Source organism: Mustelus asterias, unplaced genomic scaffold, assembly GCF_964213995.1.
Source record: "Mustelus asterias unplaced genomic scaffold, sMusAst1.hap1.1 HAP1_SCAFFOLD_176, whole genome shotgun sequence".
NCBI lineage: Eukaryota > Metazoa > Chordata > Chondrichthyes > Carcharhiniformes > Triakidae > Mustelus > Mustelus asterias.
Genome location: NW_027590178.1, coordinates 538,045 through 560,801, shown reverse-complemented (window position 1 = coordinate 560,801; position 22,757 = coordinate 538,045). Strand labels below are relative to the sequence as shown.

At 47.6% G+C, this 22,757-nt stretch overlaps 1 protein-coding gene across 1 annotated transcript in view; it reads left to right on the top strand.

Moving 5' to 3' along the window:
• Window positions 1-9,610: 9,610 nt before the first annotated feature.
• Window positions 9,611-22,757, top strand: part of LOC144485243 (NACHT, LRR and PYD domains-containing protein 3-like) — a 259,102-nt gene continuing 245,955 nt past the window's right edge. Inside the window, exons 1-2 of the mRNA XM_078203459.1 lie at window positions 9,611-9,633; window positions 10,040-10,210. Of these exons, the coding sequence (XP_078059585.1) occupies window positions 9,611-9,633; window positions 10,040-10,210 (194 nt within the window). The remainder of the gene's footprint in view (window positions 9,634-10,039; window positions 10,211-22,757) is intronic.

Genomic DNA, 22,757 nt, shown 5'->3' with positions numbered 1-22,757 from the left:
AATTCCTCAGAGACTGAAGCAGTCCATGTCCATAAACAGCAAGACCTGAACAAAACAGAAAATGCTGGAAAGGCTCAGCATGTCTGACAGCTTCTGTGGAGAGAGAACAGCTAACCCTTCGAATCTGGATGACTCTTCGACAGAGCTAGCGTCTTAAGCTCTGAAGAACTTTCAGGCTTAACCTGATAAATGGCAAGTAATGTTTCACTGCACAAATGCCAGGCAAGGACCATCTCCAACAGACGGGAATCTAACCATATTCCCTTTACATTGAATGGCAGCACCATCGCTGAATCCTCGACCATCAACATCCTGAGTGGTGGGGGCGCACTGGGACCATTGAACAGACACTGAACTGTAAACACTATGGCTCCAAGGGTAGATCACAGCCTGGGAATTCGGAAATGAGGAACTCGCCTCCTGTCTCCCAAATTTTTCCCACCATCTCCGAGGCACAAGTCAGCAGTGTGATGGAATCCGCTCATCTTGCTGGATTGACTGCAGCTTCAAAAACACTGAAGAAGCTCATCCATGGAAAAGGAGTCCACTGGATCAGCTGGCCATTCACCAAACTAAACATTGGCTGTCTCTACCACTGACGCACAGTGGCAGCATTTTACCACATACAAGGTGGAATGTAACAGCTCACCAAGGTTCCTGAGCCAGCATCATCCAAACAGGCACTATCCATCACCGAGATGGCCAAGGATATCAGAAGGATGGGACACCAACCAGCTTCAGAATTCTTTCCAAACCACACACCATTCTGACTTGGAATATATTACTTTTCCATCACTGATGCGGGATCATAATCCCGGATGTCCCTTCCTCGCGGTTTTGTACCAGAAGCTCTGCAGAATTTAAGAAGATGGCTCACCACCTCCTTCTCGGGCATTTGGGGATGGGCTGCAAGTGTTTGCATTGCCAGTGATACCATCATCCCTTGAAAGAATTAATAAAGACAAGCGCTACCCACTGTAGGGATGGGTAATTGTGCCTGTGTGTAACCCAAACACAGTCACGGAAGAGAGAAAAAACAGCTGCGACAGGACAAATAGTGTGACCATTGCACAGGCCAGAGGAATTCTAAAGATAGATCTGGTGGAACTATTTAATATACTCAGCGAGGGTCTCAAATGTCCTGGTGTTGTGCTGTGTTCCATACAACCTGGATCTAGAGTGGAGAAGCTTTGAACAAAGTGTGATGCAATACAACGTTGACCAGATGCTTCATGATGAGGAACCCCATGGACCACAGGCCAGGGACATGGGATATGTGTCAGGGAGGATGGAGATTCAGTAATGCAGACATGTTTTCCAAGAACCTTAACTCACACAGCCATTCAGTGTAATAAATCTTCACCATCTCCAGCCCTGTTGCTGTTTCTGTGAATGTTTTATAATTTCCCTGGAGCCGACACGACATGAAACAAACGTATTGGAATTGTATTGACCTGATTCAGTGCTGTATTTCCCATCTCACATTCCCAGTGAACTGTTAAAGACCCAGTAATATGGTGAAGCATTTTTTTAGTGGTGCTCCATCTCTGAATGTACTCAAAATACAGGCATAACAAAGTGACCAGTAATAACAAAGTATAATCCTGTGAAACCCAAGGAAGCAACCCCACCATGACAACCACCGGCATCCCCGCACTTTCCGCTGAGCTGCAGGCAGCATCTTACCTCTCTCCTCTCCTCTGGGAATTTCGATGACCGTGGCCTTTGTCCTCGGATTTCCTGAGTCCTGGAAGGATCCGGCCAACTGCGGGTCCTCTGCACAGATGCTGGAGTTGTCTCTGTCATCATAGCTTCGTGAGGTGCTTGTGTCACAGTCGGAGCAGAAGGGGACCCACTGCCCACACCAGAGGCATCCTGAGAGGAGCTCCCGAATACTGCAGGCAGCCGCTCCTCTATCCATTCAGGGCAAACTGGACCCTCCCTGCTCAGCTGGGGAGGGCCTGACAGTTACTCCAGGCACATTTTCCCACCCCTCCCACAGCCCGTGTTCCACAGAGCTCATGGAGGTGGTGAGAACATGCAGGTTCATGTGTATTTCCTGTGGGTGAGAGGCTGGATGTGACTCTCCATGAAGGTCACCAATCTCTCTGTGGAGGATGCTATTTGTGCTCAGACCTGAGACATGGTAACACTGCTGGCCTGGATTGACTCCTCCATCCTTTGTGTATGGATACACACAGCCTTTGGAAACTCCACCAAATGTTAAAGTATCCTACGCTGCAGCTCCAGTATCTGCTGCATTGTTAAAGACTCCAGTCACATTTCATCTTCCTGAAGCTGACAATGACCTGTCCTCTCGAGAGTGTGAGTGAACTCAGCTATTGCTGCCTCCATTAGCTGCTCGGGTTTGTCTGTGCTGCCCTGTGCTGCCAGATTGTAACCCCTTTGCTAATCGTGAGAGACATTATCTGCTCTGGCGGACGTTAGAGAGGATAATGTGACAATCCATCCTCTGACCCCTCCCCATCTTCAGAGCTGCACGCCCGTCTCCCTCTCACCGCAGCTGTTGATTTGTGAGAGAGTGAAGAATGTTAGAGGGTAATACACATTCCAACATGTCCTGCAGACTGTTCCTAACCCAGAGCTCCATGTGACCAATGGAAGACACACAAGCACCAGGTTTTGGACTCAGCAGCAGAGCCTCTCCTGTGCCCATCCATTCACTCACTCACTCTCTCTGGATCCACAACCCATCTCACCATCAGTGATTGCCCACCCAGCCTCCAGGTCTCCCAGCTCCAGCACTGCATCTTCCATTGGCATAAGGATGACACAATCCAGACACTGTCACTCTTGGCTCCTTCTCTGACGCTCTGTGCCCTCTTCTACAAGAACATAAATTTCCATTGTTACTCACCCATCAAAGACACACACAAACCTGACGCTAATTTAGACTGCCCATCATGGGACCACCAGGATGGTCACTCAGTGTCGGCAGTGCAGCAGTCATCTCTGACTGACTCTTTACTCAGAGAGCGGTTGGGGTGTGGAATGGACTGCCTGCTGTCATAGTGAAGTCGGACACATTAGGAACTTTCAAGCAGTTATTGGATAGGCAGATGGAGCACACTAGAATGATAGAGAGTGGGATAGCTTGATCTTGGTTTTGGACAAAGCTCGGCACAACATCGTGGGCCGACGGGACTATGCTGTACTGTTCTATGTCCTATGTTCCATGTAACCCTTCACAGAGAGGCTGACATGTTCCTGAAGATTGATGCTTTGCTGTCTGGACATTGCCAGTGTCTGGGTGGAGATGGTCTTTCCACAATTTCTCTTTCATCCTTATTCACATATCAGCCTGTAGGCTTAACGCTCACCTTGTCAGAACATATCAGATTATTCATCTTTTGCCTCATTGTAGCCACTGCTCAGACCCTTGGCAGTGTCTATCCAGACTTGCTTGGGTTGATGTGACAGGTATCCTTCTCCAGTCCTGAGGGAACAGAACCTTCCTCCAAACCGAAATAGCCTTGAGAATTTCCAGGGTAGTGTCAGCGAATTGCCTTTAATCTGCCTTCTGCCATTTCAGCCCTTTGTTCATTAACCAGGGCTCCCTCACTGCTCCCTTCTGAGCCTTTAAAAGTGCTGCTGGCTGCCTTTAAATCTGGTGCCAGCATTGCCTGAATTGTGCTGTCCCCTGCAGCCAGTGGTTAAGCTCTGCAATGCGCAGGGATTTGGGGGAATGTGGGAGAATGCCACTTAGTGAATTGCTCATTCGGAGAGTCAGTGCAGACACGATGGGCCGAGTGGCCTCCTTCTGCTCTCTAACAATACTGTGATTCTGCCTGTGCTGCCTGAGTGGACGGATTTCCCGAACCTGTCAGACATTTACTGTGCCCGTTCTGGCTCTGTGTGGAGTTGGTTAGTTCAGTTCGTTCGGTGTCTCCAGCGTGATGTAGAATGACGCTGTTGTTGAGGGTTTGGTCCTCGTACTGGCTGTGGGGTTAATGGAATCCCAACTCTTCCCATATCCCCACGTTTACTAAGTTGTATCCCTGAAGCGACATGTACCAAATTGTGTCTCTTTCTATTGGAGAGATTTCATTGGGGAATGTGGCTACTAACACTGTCCACACGGCAACATCACCAACTTCCAGTTGAAATATCGATAACATTTTCAACCACTGTCTCCACAGAATTCTTACGGAGCACAATGAGGCCTTTTGGCCCATCGTGTCTGCACTAGCTCACCAAATTGACATTCGAAATTCGTGTCATTCTCCAGCCTTTTTGTCGTATCCATTCTCGTAGCTCATTGCCTATCTTCAAAAAATCATCTAATTCCTTTTTGACTGCTTCGATGCAGCCGACCTCCACCACACTTCCCGGCTGTGAATTCCAGACCCGAACCACTGGCAGTGTGAGAAAGGTTTCTGTCGCATCATCTTCAACCCCACCACACACTCCATTCCTGAGCCCCAGTTAGAATACTCACTGTCTCCATCTCCTGGTGTCCCTGTCTAACTGCACTCAGTTACCCCCCTCACTGTCTCCATCTCCTGGTTTCCCTGTCTAACTGCACTCAGTTACCCCCTCACTGTCTCCATCTCCTGGTGTCCCTGTCTAACTGCACGCAGTTACCCCCCCCTCACTGTCTCCATCTCCTGGTGTCCCTGTCTAACTGCACTCAGTTAGAATACTCACTGTCTCCATCTCCTGGTGTCCCTGTCTAACTGCACTCAGTTACCCCCCTCACTGTCTCCATCTCCTGGTGTCTCTGTCTAACTGCACTCAGTTACCCCCCTCACTGTCTCCATCTCCTGGTGTCCCTGTCTAACTGCACTCAGTTACCCCCCTCACTGTCTCCATCTCCTGGTGTCCCTGTCTAACTGCACTCAGTTACCCCCCTCACTGTCTCCATCTCCTGGTGTCTCTGTCTAACTGCACTCAGTTAGAATACTCACTGTCTCCATCTCCTGGTGTCCCTGTCTAACTGCACTCAGTTACCCCCTCACTGTCTCCATCTCCTGGTGTACCTGTCTAACTGCACTCAGTTAGAATACTCACTGTCTCCATCTCCTGGTGTCCCTGTCTAACTGCACTCAGTTACCCCCCTCACTGTCTCCATCTCCTGGTGTCTCTGTCTAACTGCACTCAGTTACCCCCTCACTGTCTCCATCTCCTGGTGTCCCTGTCTAACTGCACTCAGTTAGAATACTCACTGTCTCCATCTCCTGGTGTCTCTGTCTAACTGCACTCAGTTAGAATACTCACTGTCTCCATCTCCTGGTGTCCCTGTCTAACTGCACTCAGTTCCCCCCTCACTGTCTCCATCTCCTGGTGTCTCTGTCTAACTGCACTGAGTTAGAATACTCACTGTCTCCATCACCTGGTGTCCCTGTCTAACTGCACTCAGTTACCCCCTCACTGTCTCCATCTCCTGGTGTCTCTGTCTAACTGCACTCAGTTACCCCCTCACTGTCTCCATCTCCTGGTGTCCCTGTCTAACTGCACTCAGTTAGAATACTCACTGTCTCCATCTCCTGGTGTCTCTGTCTAACTGCACTCAGTTAGAATACTCACTGTCTCCACCTCCTGGTGTCTCTGTCTAACTGTACTCAGTTACCCCCCTCACTGTCTCCATCTCCTGGTGTCTCTGTCTAACTGCACTCAGTTAGAATACTCACTGTCTCCATCTCCTGGTGTCTCTGTCTAACTGCACCCAGTTAGAATACTCACTGTCTCCATCTCCTGGTGTCCCTGTCTAACTGCACTCAGTTAGAATACTCATTGAATGTCCCGCGCTGTACATTATTATTGTTAATGATCTTATTCTTAAAAACACTGTGGATTTACCCTGATTCCTGTTATTTTTCTCTCTCTGATCTCCAGTCTGTTGGGTAACGCTCTCACAGATTCTTGTGCCGAGGACCTGGCCTCTGCTCTCAGTACAAACCGCTCACTGATAGATCTGAATCTGGGTAACAATAAACTGGGAGATTCCGGAGTGAAACTGCTGTCTGTGGCTCTGAGGAATCCGGACTGTAAAATACAGAAACTGCAGTAAGTAGTAGACTGTGTGAGATTGTGTTTATAATAACTGAATATTCAACAATATAATTTCACCACTGGTATTTGTATAAAAAACACTGCCCATTACTATTGGCGTCAGTTATGAATAAGGAAAACTGCTTTTCCTCTGACTCCTGTTGCTTCTCTCTCTGATCCCTGAGCAATGGGATGTCAGTCCCACAGATCCTTATGTTGAGGGAGTGGGGGAATAATGTTATGGTTCACGCTCTGAGGTCCAGTCATTGGCAACTGCAAACTGTATTGAATTTCTACCTTCGGGTGTGCTGACTCTCAGAATCCCCAACCTGATCCAATCTCATGACTTCATATTATAAGATCCGACAGCTTTGACAAATCAACAGAAAAGGCAATGAGGGACAATTCGCCTGGGAGCAAAGGTCGCCAGTCACAAATCTGATAGGTTTGTGGTCACAGCACAGCTGAAGTAACGTATATAGTTTTGGTCACCTTATGAACGTATTTTATAAACATTTGAGAAAATGTTGGCTTGAGTCTTTCATGGCATGCCAGGCTTATCTTATGAAAAAATATAGAAATTATTCGTCCTATACTCACTGCAATTGGGACGAACCACGGCTGATCATGGTCGGCAGGGTGGTAGAGATGTTAGCACTGCTGACTCAGAGCGCCAGAGACCCGTGTCAATTCCGGCCTTGGGTGACAGATTGTGTGGAGTTTGCATGTACTCTCCGTGTCTGCGCAGGTTTCCTTCAGTTACTCCAGTTTCCTCCCACATGCCAAAGATGTGCACGCTAGTTTGAGCGGCGATGGTAAATTGACACTTCATGTCAGGGGGATTTGCAGAGTTAATATGTAGGGTTACTGTTATAGGGCCTGGGCGGGATTGTTGTTAGTGAAGGATTGATGGGCCGAATGGCCCACAGCTTGTCTGGACTTGCAGAATCTCACTGGCTGTCCTGTCTGGAGACAATACACATCTCTTTAACCTGTGCTTAATGCTCCCTCCACTCACACTGTTTGTACCTTTAAGACTTGATTATCTGTAAAGACTGCATTCCAGTCATTATTCTGTAAATTGAGTTTGTGTCTCTGTATGCCCTGTTTGTGAGCATTTCTACACTCCACCTGACGAAGGGGCAGCGCTCCGAAAGCTAGTGGCATTTGCTACCAAATAAACCTGTTGGACTTTAACCTGGTGTTATTAAACTTCTGACTGTTCCTAACCCAGAGCTCCATGTGACCAATGATGAACACACAAGCTCCAAGTTATGGACTCAGCAGCAGAGTCTCTCCTGTGCCCATCCATTCACTCACTCACTCTCTCTGGATCCACAACCCATCTCACCATCAGTGATTGCCCACCCAGCCTCCAGGTCTCCCAGCTCCAGCACTGCATCTTCCATTGGCATAAGGATGACACAATCCAGACACTGTCACTCTTGGCTCCTTCTCTGACGCTGAGTGCCCTCTTCTACAAGCACATAAATTTCCATTGTTACTCACCCATCAAAGACACACACAAGCCTATGGTGCTGCCAGACTGCCCATCATGGGACCACCAGGATGGTCACTCAGTGTCGGCAGTGCAGCAGCCATCACTGACTGACCGGAACCCTTCACAGAGAGGCTGACATGTTCCTGAACATTGATGCTGCTGTCTGGACATTGCCAGTGTCTGGGTGGAGATGTTCTTTCCACCATTCCTCTCTCATCCTTATTCACATATCAGCCTGTAAGTTTAACGCTCACCTTGTCAGAACATATCAGGTTATTAATCCTTTTGCCTCACTGCAGCCACGTGCTGCCTGCTCTGGCCCTCGGCAGTTTCTATCCAGACTTGCTTGGGTTGATGTGACAGGTCTCCTTCTCCACTCCTGAGGGAACAGAGCCTCCCTCCAAACCGATATATCCTTGAGAATTTCCAGGGAAGTGTCAGCGAATTGGGTTTAATCTGCCTTCTGCCATTTCAGCCCTTTGTTCATTAACCAGGGCTCCCTCACTGCTCCCTTCAGAGCCTTTAAAAGTGCTGCTGGCTGCCTTTAAATCTGGTGCCAGCTCTGCCTGAATGGGGCCTTCCCCTGCAGCCAGTGGTTAAGCTCTGGAATGCACAGGGTTTTGGGGGGAAGGTAGGGGGATGACACTTAGTGAGTTGCTCATTCGGAGAGTCAGTGCAGACACGATGGGCCGAATGGCCTCCACCTGCTCTGTAACAATTCTGTGATTCTGCCTGTGCTGCCTGAGTGCACGGATTTCCCGAACCTGTCAGATATTAATGTGCCTGTTTGGTTTTATGTGGAGTTGGTTAGTTCATTTGGTTTGGTGTTTAGAGTGTGATGTAGAATGATGCTAAATCTGAGGGTTTGGTCCTCTTACCGGCTGTGGGTTCATGGAATCCCATCTCCTCCCATTGCCGCACGTTTATTAAATTTTATCCTTGAAGCTACATGTAACAAATTGTCTCTCTCTCTATTGGAGAGAAACACAAAGAACAAAGAAAATTACAGCACAGGAACAGGCCCTTCGGCCCTCCAAGACTGCACCCACCATGCTGCCTGACTTAACTAATACCCCCTACCCTTCCGGGGACCATATCCCGCTATTCCCATCCTATTCATGTACTTGTCAAGACGCCCCTTAAATGTCACCACCATATCTGCTTCTACTACCTCCCCCAGCAACGAGTTCCAGGCGCCCACTACTCTGTGTAAAAAATCTGCCTCGTACATCTCCTTTAAACCTTGCCCCTCGCACCTTAAACCTTTGCCCCCCTAGCAATTGACTCTTCTACCCTGTGAAAAAGCTTTCGACTATCCACTCTGTCCATGCCTCTCATAATCTTGTAGACTTCTATCAGGTCTCCCCTCAACCTCCGTCGCTCCAGTTAGAACAAACCAAGTTTCTCCAACCTCTCCTCATAGCTAATGCCCTCCATACCAGGCAACATCCTGGTAAATCTTTCCTGTACCCTCTCCAAAGCCTCCACATCCTTCTGGTAGAGTGGCGACCAGAATTGAACACTATATTCTAAGTGCGGCCGAACGAAGGTTCTATAAAGCTGCAACTTGACTTGCCAATTTTTAAACTCAATGCCCCGGCCGATGAAGGTAAGCATGCCGTATGCTTTCTTGACTACCTTCTCCACCTGCATTGCCACTTTCAGTGATCTGTGGACCTGGACACCCAGATCCCTTTGCCTATCAGTATTAACATTTTATTGAGGACTATGGCGACTAACACTGTCCACACGGCAACATCACCAACTTCCAGTTGAAATATCGATACATTTCCAACCATTATCTTCACAGAATTCTTACTGAGCACAATGAGGCCATTTGGCCCATCGTGTCTGTACCAGCTCACCAAATTAGCATTAGGAATTTGAGTCATTCTCCAGCGTTTTTCTCGTATCCCCGCTCATTCTTTATATTCAAATAATCATCTAATTCCTTTTTGACTGCTTCGATGCAGGCGACCTCCACCACACTTCCCGGCTGTGAGTTCCAGACCCGAACCACTGGCAGTGTGAAAAAGGTTTCTGTCGCATCATCTTCAACCCCACCACACACTCCATTCCTGAGCCACTTGCCATCCCATGTCCCCCCCCTGTGACTCAGGGTAAGGATATGGGAATCCTGTGCTCTTCCCTTTCACCATCATCCTTTTTGTCGTTTAATCACTCTGGCACTTCCATTTTGTTCTTTCCTTGTCACCCGCCCATCCCCAGCTCCCTGTCACTTAAAACTATTTAATTCACTGCTATTTCCAATTTCTAATTTTAGCTAATTGAACTGAAACTAAATCTGTTTCTATCTTCACAGATATTGCGTGACCTGATGAGAGTCTCCAACATATTTATTCATTTTTCAGATTTACAGCATCAATCGAATTTTGCCTCCTGTATGAACTGAAGTTGTGTTTCTTGAATGTCCCGCGCTGTACATTATTATTGTTAATGATCTTATTCTTAAAAACACTGTGGATTTACCCTGATTCCTGTTATTTTTCTCTCTCTGATCTCCAGTCTCCGTGGTAACGATCTCACCGATTCTTGTGCCGAGGACCTGGCCTCTGCTCTCAGTACAAACCGCTCACTGATAGATCTGGATCTGGGTTCCAATAAACTGGGAGATTCCGGAGTGAAACTGCTGTCTGTGGCTCTGAGGAATCCGGACTGTAAAATACAGAAACTGCAGTAAGTAGCAGACTGTGTGAGATTGTGTTTATAATAACTGAATATTCAACAATATAATTTCACCGCTGGTATTTGTATAAAAAACACTGCCCATTACTATTGGCGTCAGTTATGAATCAGGAAAACTGCTTTTCCTCTGACTCCTGTTGCTTCTCTCTCTGATCTCTCAGCAATGGGATGTCAGTCCCACAGATCCTTATGTTGAGGGAGTGGGGGAATAATGTTATGGTTCACCCTCTGAGGTCCTCTCCTCCTCCTCAGATGTGCACAGCTCTCCCCGGACACAACATCCATTGATTAGTGAAAGGGGGGAGAGTGAGTGGATGACAGTAAATGGAGGGCAGGACATGGTGGTGGAGTCACTCTGTTAGTAACAGATGTCAGTACAGCAGCGAGAGGTGAACTTAGTTCAAGATGCAGAATCAGTTTGGATAGAGATAAGATTTACCAAAGTTAAAAGTTCTCTTGTGGGAATCATTTATAGGCTCCTAACAACAGTCACAATCTCCGACACAGTACACAGGAAAAATAATGGGGCCTTGTAAAAACATATTGCAATAACCACGGGTGATTTTAATCTTCATATACAAAGAAGAACAAAGAACCGCACAGCACAGTAACAGTCCCTTCAGCCCACCAAGCCTGTGGCACCTCCTAACGCTTATTCAGACCCAGAACCTACTGCCAATTTGCGGTTTCTATTCCTCTGTTTGTCTCTTGTTCATGTATCTACCAAGATGCACCTTGGACATTGGAAACGTGCCTGCTTCTGCCACCTCCATTGGCAGTGCCTTCCAGGCACCCACCACCCTCTGGGTGAAAACTTACCCCACACACCTCCCTCCAAACTTTGCCCCTCTCACCTTCATCCTGTGCCCTCTTGTAGTTGACCATTCCACCCTGGAGAAAAGTCTCTGACTATCCACCATATTGATGCCTCTCATAATTGTGTACACCTCCATCAGGTCACCCCTCAGCCTCCCTTTTTGTAGTGAAACAATCTGTGTTTGTACATCGTCTCCTCATAACCTAACCGTCCTTGACCAGGCAACATTCTGGTAAACCTTCCTTGCACCCTCTCCAAAGCATTCACATCATTCTGGGAGTGTCGCAAACGGAACTGCAAGCAATATTCAAATGTGGCCAACTGAAGTTTCATACAGCTGCAACATAACTTGCCAACTTTTACACTCGATGCCCCGGTCGATGAAGACAAGCATGTTGTCTGCCTTCTTGACCACCTCATCCACCTGTGTTGCCACTTTCAGGGATCTGTAGACTTGTACACACAGATCCCTCTGTAGGTCAATGCTCCTGTGGCTGCTTCCATTTACTGTATAAATCACTCAGATTGTCAAAAGTTGAATAGAAGATTCGTTCACAGAATATATTCAAGCAATTTCTTGGAGAAACACGTTCCAGTGCCAATCACACAACAAGCTGTTTTAGACATGGTGATGTGCAAATGTGTGGCGTTTCCAACAAAAATAGATTCCTTTCATTTGGAGAAGAGCAGCAGAAGTGTTCCAGCCGTTGCTAATTCAAGGAGTGTATTAGATTAAGTGAAGATGTGGCACCGGGGTTGGCACTGCTGCCTCACAGCGTCAGGGACCTGGATTCATTCCAGCCTTGGGCGACTGTCTGTGGAGTTTTCACATTCTCCCCGTGTCTGTGTGGGTCTCCTCCGGCTGCTCCTGTTTCCTCCGGCTGCTCCTGTTTCCTCCGGCTGCTCCTGTTTCCTCCCATAGTCCAAATAAACTGTGTAGGTTGGGTGGATTGGCCATGCTAAATTGCCCGTTAGTGTCCAAGATGTGTAGGTTAGGTGGATTAGCGGCCTAAATATGTGGGTTACGGGAACCCGGGCAACTGCAGATCTATTAGTCTGACATTGATGGTATGGAAATCCTATAATAATCCATAATAAAGGAAGTGATAACAGAACACTTCGAAATTAATGGCAGGATTAGACAGGGCCAACATGGATTTATGAAAGGCTGGCACGGTGACACAGTGGTTAACATTGTTGCATCACAGCCAGGGGCCCGGGTTCAATTCCAGCCTTGGGTGACTGTGTGGAGTTCCCACATTCTCCTCGTGTCTGCCTGTGTTTCCTCTGGGTGCTCCGGTTTCCTCCCACACTCCAAAGATATGCATGGTAGATGAATTGGCCATGGTAAAATTGCCCTTCGTGTCCCAAGATATGTAGGTTAGGTGGATTAGCCCCAGTAAATTAGTGTGTTTATGGGGAGCGGACCGTGGTAAGTTACTCTGTCAGTGTGTCTCGATGGGCCGAATGACGATTCCTACACTAGGGATTCTATAGTTGCATGATTCACACACAAGAGGTTATTAAATAAAATTGGAGCACGTGGGATTGGGAGGAATATACCAGCATGGACTGAGAACTGGTTAGTGGACAGAAACAAGGAGTTGGAATAAATGGGTTTCTTTTGGGTTGACAGCCTCTAACTAGTGGAGTACGGCAGGGATCAGTGTTTGGGTTTCAGCTATTCAGAATCTACATGAATGATATGGATGTGGGGATCAAATATAATATTTCCAAATTTGCGAATAATGGAAAACGAGGTGAAAATCTGAATTGTGAGGAGGATGCAAAGATGTTTCAAGGGGATGTGGAGAGGCTCAGGGAGGCTCCACAACTGGAGTAATGTGTACAGTGTTGAGCTCTTTACTTAAAAAAGGATAGAATTGTATTGGAACCAGTTCAGAGAAAGTTCACTCGGCTGATTCCTGGGATGGAGAGGTTTATTTTACAAGGAAAATGTGAGCAGATTGGAGCAATATCTATGAAAGTTCAGAAGGTTAAAAGGTGATCGCATTGAGGGGATGAGACAGGGTGGTTGCTGAGAGGCTGTTTCTTCTTGTAAGAGAGACCAGAACAAGGGGACAGATTTTAAAATGTAATTGTCAGTCCCTTAAGACTGAGATGAGGAGAAATTTATATTTTTAGATGGTGGCTGGTCAGTGGAATTCTCTTCCCTGGAGACTCGTGGCGGCAGAGTCATTGAATATATTCAAGGCTGAGTTCAGAATGATTTTGGATTGAGAAGTGAATCAAGGGTTACGGGGAAAAGAGTTGAGACTACAATTAGATCAGCCGTGATGGAGTGTGCTCGAGGGGCTGAATGACCTTCTGCTGCTCCTAGTTATTTTGTTCCTATCCCAATACGTCCTTCAGACTGCTCTCTGTGACCAGTGATGGATAAACAAGCTCTATGTTTTGTCCTCACCAGACGCTCTCCTGTGCCCATTCATTAGGCCACCCACTCAACCCATCTCACCAGCAGTAATTACCCACTCTGCCCCCAGGCCTTCCTGATCCAGCACTTCATCTTCCATTGGTGTAAGGATGGCAAGACCTGGATGTCTCCACTCTTCTTCACTCATTCCCTGATGATGTTTGCTCTCTTTCCAAACACATAAATTGTTACTCACCCATCAAACACATGCAGTAGCCCAGGGTTGTCCAACGTGTGAACCAAGGGGTGAATGTGACCCTCGAAGCCCCTCAATGCGGCCCCCGGAGCGAGTTTCCAGAATCTCAGTCACACAGTTCAGTTTGAATGGAAGAATCTGCATGGAGCTGCTCCTCCAATCACATCCCGTTTCTTTCCCATGTTTGCTGCTGATAGGTTTTTGAGCCGATCTGCAGCAAATGTGGGAGAGAAACAATTTGTGATTGATGAGGATTAAACTCTAATAATCATCTTTATTTATTACTCATTATTGTGCTCAGCAAGTTGTTTCTTTTCATATCTCAGTTTAGTTTTTAATTGAAATTTCTGCGGTGCCAAACTTTATCATTCTGAAATTTACTCATCGGCCGCTTGAGTGAGAAAAACATTGACGTGTGTTTGCCCAGTGAATATGTTGGTCAGCCCTGCTCGAGCCTATGCTGGTGGCAGCCTAACGGACATGTCTCTGACAGTCAACGCTGCTGCCTTTGCATTGTAAGAGTTTTAACAACACCAGGTTAAAGTCCAACAGGTTTATTTGGTAGCAAATACCATTAGCTTTCGGAGCGCTGCTCCTTCGTCAGATGGAGTGGAAATCTGCTCTCAAACAGGACACAGAGACACAAAATCAAGTTACAGAATACTGATTAGAATGCGAATCCCTACAGCCAACCAGGTCTTAAAGAGACAGATAATGTGAGAGAAGGGAGCATTAAGCACAGGTTACAGAGATGTGTATTGTCTCCAGACAGGACAGCCAGTGAGATTCTGCAAGTCCTTTGCATTGCCAGTGTCTGGGTGGAGATGTTCTTTCCACAATTTCCCTCTCATCCTTATTCACATATCAGGCTGTGCTGCACTCACCGTGGCAGAACACATCAGGACATTGATCCTTTTCCACTCTGTAACCACGTGTCTGAAACCTGCTCACCTCCCAGCAATCTCCATCCAGACTGGCTTGTACCGATGGGATAATCTCCTCCCATCCTGAGGGAACAGGACCTCCCTCTGAGCCTGAGCAGCCGGGAGGAGCCCCTCCAGGGAGGAATTAGTGATTGGGGGGCAACCCTTGCTCTGCTTTCTGACATTTCAACCCCTCATTCAATAAGCAGAGCTCCCTCGCTGCTCCCTCCGGAGCTGCTGTGTTTGAAAGTCCTGCTGGCTGCCTTTGGAGATGGTGCCAGCATTGCCTGAACCGGGACTGCCCCGTGCCCGGGCTGCCTCAGTGGGCAGCTCCCCCTGCCTGCCAGCCGTTAATTGTCCGCCTCTGACAATATCACCTTCATAACTCTGCCTATCCTGCCCACACGGACACACCACCCATTTCCAATCCCCATGCTGGGACTTCAGAGCTTCTGGTAAAATCACAGCCATTATCTTCAACCTCACCACAAACTGCATTCCCAAACCACTGACCATCCCATGTCCCTCCCGAGCCACTCCGAGTAAGGACACGGGGATCCTGTGATTATGGTCCTGTCCCATCATCACTTTTATCATTTAATCACTCCTGTAATTCCAGTTTGTCCTTTCTTTGTTTCTTCCCCAGCCACCCACCGCTGTCACTTCAAACCTGTCAATTCACTGCCCGTTCCCAGTTCCAATGGAAGCTCAAACTTTACCCCTGTTTCTCTCTTCACATGTATTTAGCGCACCTGCTGAGCATTTCCAGTTTATTTATATTTCATTTTCAGCATTGAGTATTTCCTCATTCTACAGAAATGCAGGTTGTGTTTTTGGAATGTGTGATACAATACATTATTATTGTTATTAACAGTATTATTTAAAACACTGGGGATTGAGCCTGATTCCTGTTATTCCTCTCTCTGGTCTCCAGTCTGTATAGGAACGCTCTCACAGATTCTTGTGCTGAGGATCTCGCCTCCGCTCTCAGTACAAAACAGTCACTGAGGATTCTGAACCTAGGATTCAACTCCTTCACAGATCAATCTGTCCCTGCTCTCCGCCGCCTCATACTGACCTGCAGGAGTCTGGAGGTGATCTGGTGAGTGTTTGTGTGAATTTTTAGTGTAACAATTAAAATATAAATGGATTTAAAATATAAATGGGCCTGAATCTTCCAAGCAGCAGCAATGGTAAGCAGATTGTCGGTATGTTTAAAAATTCTCCCAACCTGAAACTGCTGCATATTTCTCCCAGGATCTTCAGCACTGCGACCTGGGAGCTCCATCAGAGCAGACAAGAGTCGGGGAAGAGAGAGCGCACACCCTATTTACAGCACAGTGACCCCGGGGAGCTCCATCAGAGCAGACAAGAGTCGGGGAAGAGAGAGCACACACCCTATTTACAGCACAGTGACCCCGGGGAGCTCCATCAGAGCAGACAAGAGTCGGGGAAGAGAGAGCACACACCCTATTTACAGCACAGTGACCCCGGGGAGCTCCATCACAGCAGACTAGAGTCGAGGAAGAGAGAGCACACACCCTATTTACAGCACAGTGACCCCGGGGAGCTCCATCAGAGCAGAGCAGAGTCGGGGAAGAGAGAGCGCACACCCTATTTACAGCACAGTGACCCCGGGGAGCTCCATCACAGCAGACTAGAGTCGAGGAAGAGAGAGCACACACCCTATTTACAGCACAGTGACCCCGGGGAGCTCCATCAGAGTTGAGTCGGGGAAGAGACAGCACGCACCCTATTTACAGCACAGTGACCCCGGGGAGCTCCATCAGAGCAGAGTCGGGGAAGAGACAGCACACACCCTATTTACAGCAGTGACCCCGGGGAGCTCCAGCAGAGCAGAGCAGAGTTGGGGAAGAGAGAGCACACACCCTATTTACAGCACAGTGACCCCGGGGAGCTCCAGCAGAGCAGAGTTGGGGAAGAGAGAGCACACACCCTATTTACAGCACAGTGACCCCGGGGAGCTCCATCAGAGCAGAGCAGAGTTGGGGAAGAGAGAGCACACACCCTATTTACAGCACAGTGACCCCGGGGAGCTCCATCATAGCGGAGTAGAGTCGGGGAAGAGAGAGCACACACCATATTTACAGCAGTGACCCCGGGGAGCTCCACCAGAGCAGAGTGGAGTCGCAGTAGAGCGAGCACACCTTATTTACAGCACAGTGACCCCGGGGAGCTCCATCAGAGCAGAGTAGAGTCGCGGTAGAGCGAGCACACACCCTATTTACAGCACAGTGACCCCGGGGAGCTCCATAAGTGTTAGTTGATTGTGGGAGTGAATGGGTTGGTGTGTCACTGGATGAATGGTTAGTCAGGGAGCTGAGAAGAGGTTCAAGGATTAGTTCTGGGTGTCTGGAGGGTGGTCGAGTTGTGTTGTGTTGGGTTGGAGGGTTAATCAGCAGTTTGGATGGTGGCTGGGAGTTGGTAATGTTGCTGGGTGTCTAGTTAGATTTGGTTACGTGGTCGGAGGTTGGGATTGGTTTATAGCTTTGGAGAGTAGTGGGTTGGGGTTGCTTCTTGAGTAATCCGTTTAAGTCAGAGAGATAGTCAAGAATGTATTCAAGAGGCGGCTGCATATAGCACTTGGGGCGAACAGGATCAAAGGTTATGGGGAGAAAGCAGGATTAGGCTTTTGAGTTGGACGATCAGCCATGATTGTGATGGATGGTGGAGTCGGCTTAAAGGGCCAAATGGCCGCCTCCTGCTCCTATCTTCCATGTTTCTGTGTCAGGTCAGGGGAGGGTGGGACGGATGAGGCCAAGTTGGGAGGTTTAGTCAGATTTGTTCAAGGGCTAGTGGGAGGTAGTCGGGCTGGAGGGGAGGGAGAGATGATTTACGGGAGTGATAGCCTGTCAGGGGGAGATACCAGCAGCAGCCAGGCCTGTGACACCACAGCTGGTTCTGCTGTGGGACAGGGTCGGGCAAAGAGCAAGCGAGCAGTAGTAATAGGGGACTCGCTAGTTAGAGGCACAGACAGGCGTTTCTGTGGCTGCGATCGAGACTCCAGGATGGTGTGTTGCCTCCCTGGTGCCAGGGTCAAGGACGTCTGAGCGATTGCAGGACATTCTTAAGGGGGAGGGTGAGCAGCCAGAGGTCGTTGTACATATTGGTACCAACGACATAGGTAGGAAAAGGGATGAGGTCCTGAAATGTGAATACAGAGAGTTAGGCAGAAGGCTAACGTGTAGGACCTCGAAGGTAGTAATTTCAGGACTACTATCGGTACCACGTGCTAGTGAGAGTAGGAATAGGAGGATTAGGCAGATGAATGACTGGCTTGAGAGCTGGTGCAGGGGGCAGGGATTTAGATTTTTGGATCATTGGGATCTTTTCTGGGGAAGGGCTGCTCTGTTCAAGAGGGGTGGGTTACATTTGAACTGGAGGGGGACTAACATCCTGGCGGGGAGATTTGCTCGAGCAGCTCGGGAGCGTTTAAACGAGGTTGGCAGGGGGGTGGGACCCAAAGCAGTCGGGAGACAGAAGAGAAGTTTGAGGACAGCACAGAAGTTAAAGAGAGCACATTAATTAGTAAAGGCAGTGTCAGTAATCCTAGTACCAGACAGATCAGACAGAAGCAAGACAGAGAGCAAGGGAAGTCCAGATTAAACTGCATTTATTTCAATGCAAGAGGCCTGACGGGCAAGGCAGATGAACTCAGGGCATTGATGGGTACATGGGACTGGGATATTATAGCAATTACTGAAACATGGCTAAGGGAGGGACAGGACTGGCAGCTCAATGTTCCAGGGTACAGATGCTACAGGAAAGATAGAACAGGAGGTAAGAGAGGAGGGGGAGTTGCACTTTTGATTAGGGAAAGCATCATGGCCGTACTGAGAGGGGATATATAAACTGTAGTTTCGGTTTTTTTTTAAAAAGGGCGGCATGGACAAGTTGGGCCAAAGGGCCTGTTTCCATGCCGTAAACCTCTGTGACTCTATGAGTGGGTCTAGTCAGACTGTGGGAGGTGGAGTATGGGGATCAGTGGGAAGTGATTGGGGGACTCGGGTGTGCTATTCAGGTATTAGCCCAGGTGGTGAGCTGTCTAACATTACCTGAGTAACTATCCAGGTAAACTTTGTGGATCTGTCCCAAGTATCTGACTCTAACTGCAGCAGGGGAGTTCCCCAATAGTAGTTAATACCTCTGGGACAATTCCCAGGTAGATCAGTGCGTCAGGACATCCACAGGGTCCCGATGCTCATCTTCGGATGTGTGTCTGGTCTCTGGCGATCCAGAGACCAGAAGATTTGTCCCATTAACTCCAGTCTCCTGTTATTTACTCTGTTGTTCAATCTGTTTAATTCCTGTTTCATCTTTAATCTGTTTCAGGCTGCAGCAAAATCAGTTCAGTCCAAATGGAGAGAGACAGCTGGAGTCGCTGCAGGGATCCAGACCGGGACTGACAGTGGGAGTGTGAACATTTCAATCTATAAACATTGCTGCTCCACCGGTTACAGTGAAATCCTGAATTGTGAAGATCTTCGACAGCTCCTTCCAAACCCTTCATTCCTGCCCCTCTCCCTCCCTATTCCATCAGCCCCTCCAGCCTGGCACTGATTTCCCTGCTTACCTGGTTTCCCAGCTGGAAAACGGTTGTAGTTTTAGTCTCCACATTGAAGGAAAGATTGCTGCAAACCATTGTTTAAGCAGCAATGTGTTGTCAGTGTTCTCAGCAACAGAGTCTTCAACCTCCTTTCAAAATGGAGCAGCAGAGATCATTCTCCAGAGAGAGAACAGTGTGTGTGTGATTCTGACAGTACCCAGCAGAGGGCAGATTGGTCAATCTTGTCAGAGTTTCCTCTCCGTCTCTGTGAATGAATTAAAGGCTCCACCAGCCTCTCCTCAAAACCTCTTTCACTATCTGGTGATTAAAGTGACACAATGCCACCACCTGCTGGCGGCTCACAGCTACTGCAGGCGCTGCTCTCTGTGAGCCTCAGACAAGTTCAGTAAGTCCCATGTCTGCATCTGGGAACCGGTTCCTGCAGCGTGAATATTGAACAATATTGACAGGGATTGGAGTTTGCAGCAGGAACCCCGGCTGGTGAATTAACCCTTTTATCACCAGACACTGTACATGAACTCTGTTCCCCCATTCCCTATGGGAGATATTGTCTGGAGGTTGTAGTTGGGGATGATCTCAGACTGTAATGTGTACATTTGGTGCAGTTATCAGACACTGATCCCATTCAGAATGGGAGTGGGTAAACTCTGCTGCACTCTGTAATTCCTGTTTCCAAGATAACACACCTGCACCTATTTCCAGACACACAGGCCCAAACTGACACCCACACACTCACAAACACAGACAATTGTACACTCTTATCCACGTACTGACACAGAGAGAAACACAGAATCTCTCTTAAATACTCTCAACACGCAGCCATAAACCCACAGAAACGCACATCACAAACCACTATCAAGCAACAAACCCATGCATTGCAGCGGTTAATGAAATCGCAGCGCCCTGTAACCAAATAACATTTAAGTTGGACAACAAGTGATAACATTTCCTCTGAAACCGACATCCCTGGAACGAAAGCAACACAGGAACACTGGCGCAGGATTGCACAGGATCGGAGCCTCGGAAATGCAGTTTCCTCCTTCCTTGTTCCTTATATCTCACTGAGCAGATACAGAGCTATAGCATAGAAAGGTAGAATTCACAATTTCACTCTGTCCCTCCACACTCACCTCAGCTTTATTTAATTTCTGAATGTATGATTTATTTTGGATTATCCCAAAGATCTCAGGACAGATGCACGATGTCAGATATTCCCATTATTTATCAAACTGTTTATTTTACCATGACAGATATTACCTGGTGTTTGTCAGATTGTTGCTTTTCATCCATCTACAGTTGCAGATGCCGGCGCTGAAAAGTGGGTAGATATTCTACACCATTAAAAGCTTCACATTGAATCGGGGAAATTCTTCAAAGACTATGAATTAATCACTTTCAAATTAGTATCATTTCTTCAGAACAAACTATTCATATCATCTATTATGTCAATTTAAACTAACTTTATTGTGTTGTCTGGTCTGTGCTAGTTTGAACTGAATACTGCTCAGTTGGAATGCTGAAACTAAAGCATACACTGAAGCTAATAAAGAGCGGGGGACTAGTGTAAATACTGTCGCTAACAGTGAGCGTGAAACTAATAAGACCATATGATATAGGAGCCGAATTTAAGGTATTCTGCTCATTGAGTCTACTCCGCCATTTAATCATGGCCGATAAGTTTCTCAACCCCATTCTCCCGTCTTTTCCCCATAACGTTTGATCCCCTTACCAATCAAGAACATGTCTATCTCTGCCTTAAATACACTCAATGAACTGGCCAGGCACAGCCTTCTGTGGCAATGAATTGCACAGATTCACGACCCTCTGGCTGAAGAAAGTCTTCCTCATCTCGGTGCAAAAGGGTCGTCCTTTTATTCTGAGGCTGTCCCCTCGGATCATAGTCTCTCCTACAAATGGAAGCATCTTCCTCACGTCCACTCTATCCAGGCCTTTCAGTATTCTGTAAGTTTCAATGAGGACCCGCTCATCTTTCTAAACTCCGAGAACAGACCCAGAGTCCTCAAACGCTCCTCCAACGTCCAGCTTTTCATTCCCGGGATCATTCTTGTGAACCTCTTCTGGACTTTCTCCAGGGCAGCACGTTCTTTAATACAGGTCCAAATTTGCTCACAATGCTCCAAAGGTAGTCTGACCAGAGCCTCATAAAGCTTCAGCAGTACATCCCTGGTTTTGGTGGCACAAATTATTTTAATTTCTAAATGTGGCAAAGACCTTGAGGTTAACAAATAAAACTCAGCTGATACAGTCATTTATTACACGTCAATGTCCCAGATTGGTCAGTCATGGTTGACCGAACAACAGGAGATTCAGATGCAGCTTCCAGTCGCTTTCTCATCTGCTGGAATTTTAATTGATGATTTATCTTTTGATTTGATTTATTCTGTCACATGTATTAACATACAGTGTAAAGTATTGTTTCTTGCACGCAAGACAGGCAGAGCATAACATTCATAGAGAAGGAAAGGAGAGAGTGTAAAATGTAGTGTTACAGTGATAGCTCGGGTGTAGCAATGCACGAGGGTGTACGAATGTAAGATAGGTCCATTCAAAAATCTGATGGCAGCTGGGAAGAAGCTGCTCTTGAGTCGGTTGGAAGGCAACCTTGGACGTAGAGCAGGAGCCATAAAAATATATGAGACAACCAGAAAGAATGCTTTCTGTGGGTGCATTTGTAAAAGTTGCTGAGAGCCGTAGTGGGCATGTCAAATTTCCTCTGTGATCGCCTTGGACAAATATTAAATTGGAGAGATGATAATGTTTGAATTGTAATATCTAATGGTGTAAAGTATCTGGGAGCTGAGTGGATTTGATAAAGGCTGGAATACAGACTGGGGGAATGAGCGGGAAGATGTTTTGCTGAATGAATGGTTCTTGTTGTAGGAGTGGGATGGATGGATAGAGGGAGGGTGAGGTGGATAGAGGGAGGGTGAGATGGATGCAGGGAGGGTGAGATGGATAGAGGGAACAAAGAACAGTACAGCACAGGAAACAGGCCCTTCGGCCCTCCAAGCCTGTGCCACTCCTTGGTCCAACTAGATCAATCGTTTGTATCCCTCCATTCCCAGGCTGCTCATGTGACTATCCAGGTAAGTCTTAAACGATGTCAGCGTGCCTGCCTCCACCACCCTACTTGGCAGCGCATTCCAGGCCCCCACCACCCTCTGTGTAAAAAACGTCCCTCTGATGTCTGAGTTATACTTCGCCCCTCTCAGCTTGAGCCCGTGACCCCTCGTGATCGTCACCTCCGACCTGGGAAAAAGCTTCCCACTGTTCACCCTATCTATCCCCTTCATAATCTTGTACACCTCTATTTGATCTCACCTCATTCTCCATCTTTCCAAGGCGAACAACCCCAGTCTACCCAATCTCTCCTCATAGCTAAGACCCTCCATACCAGGCAACATCCTGGTAAACCTTCTCTGCACTCTCTCCAATGCTTCCACGTCCTTCTGGTAGTGCGGCGACCAGAACTGGACGCAGTACTCCAAATGTGGCCTAACCAGCGTTCTATACAGCTGCATCATCAGACTCCAGCTTTTATACTCTATACCCCGTCCTA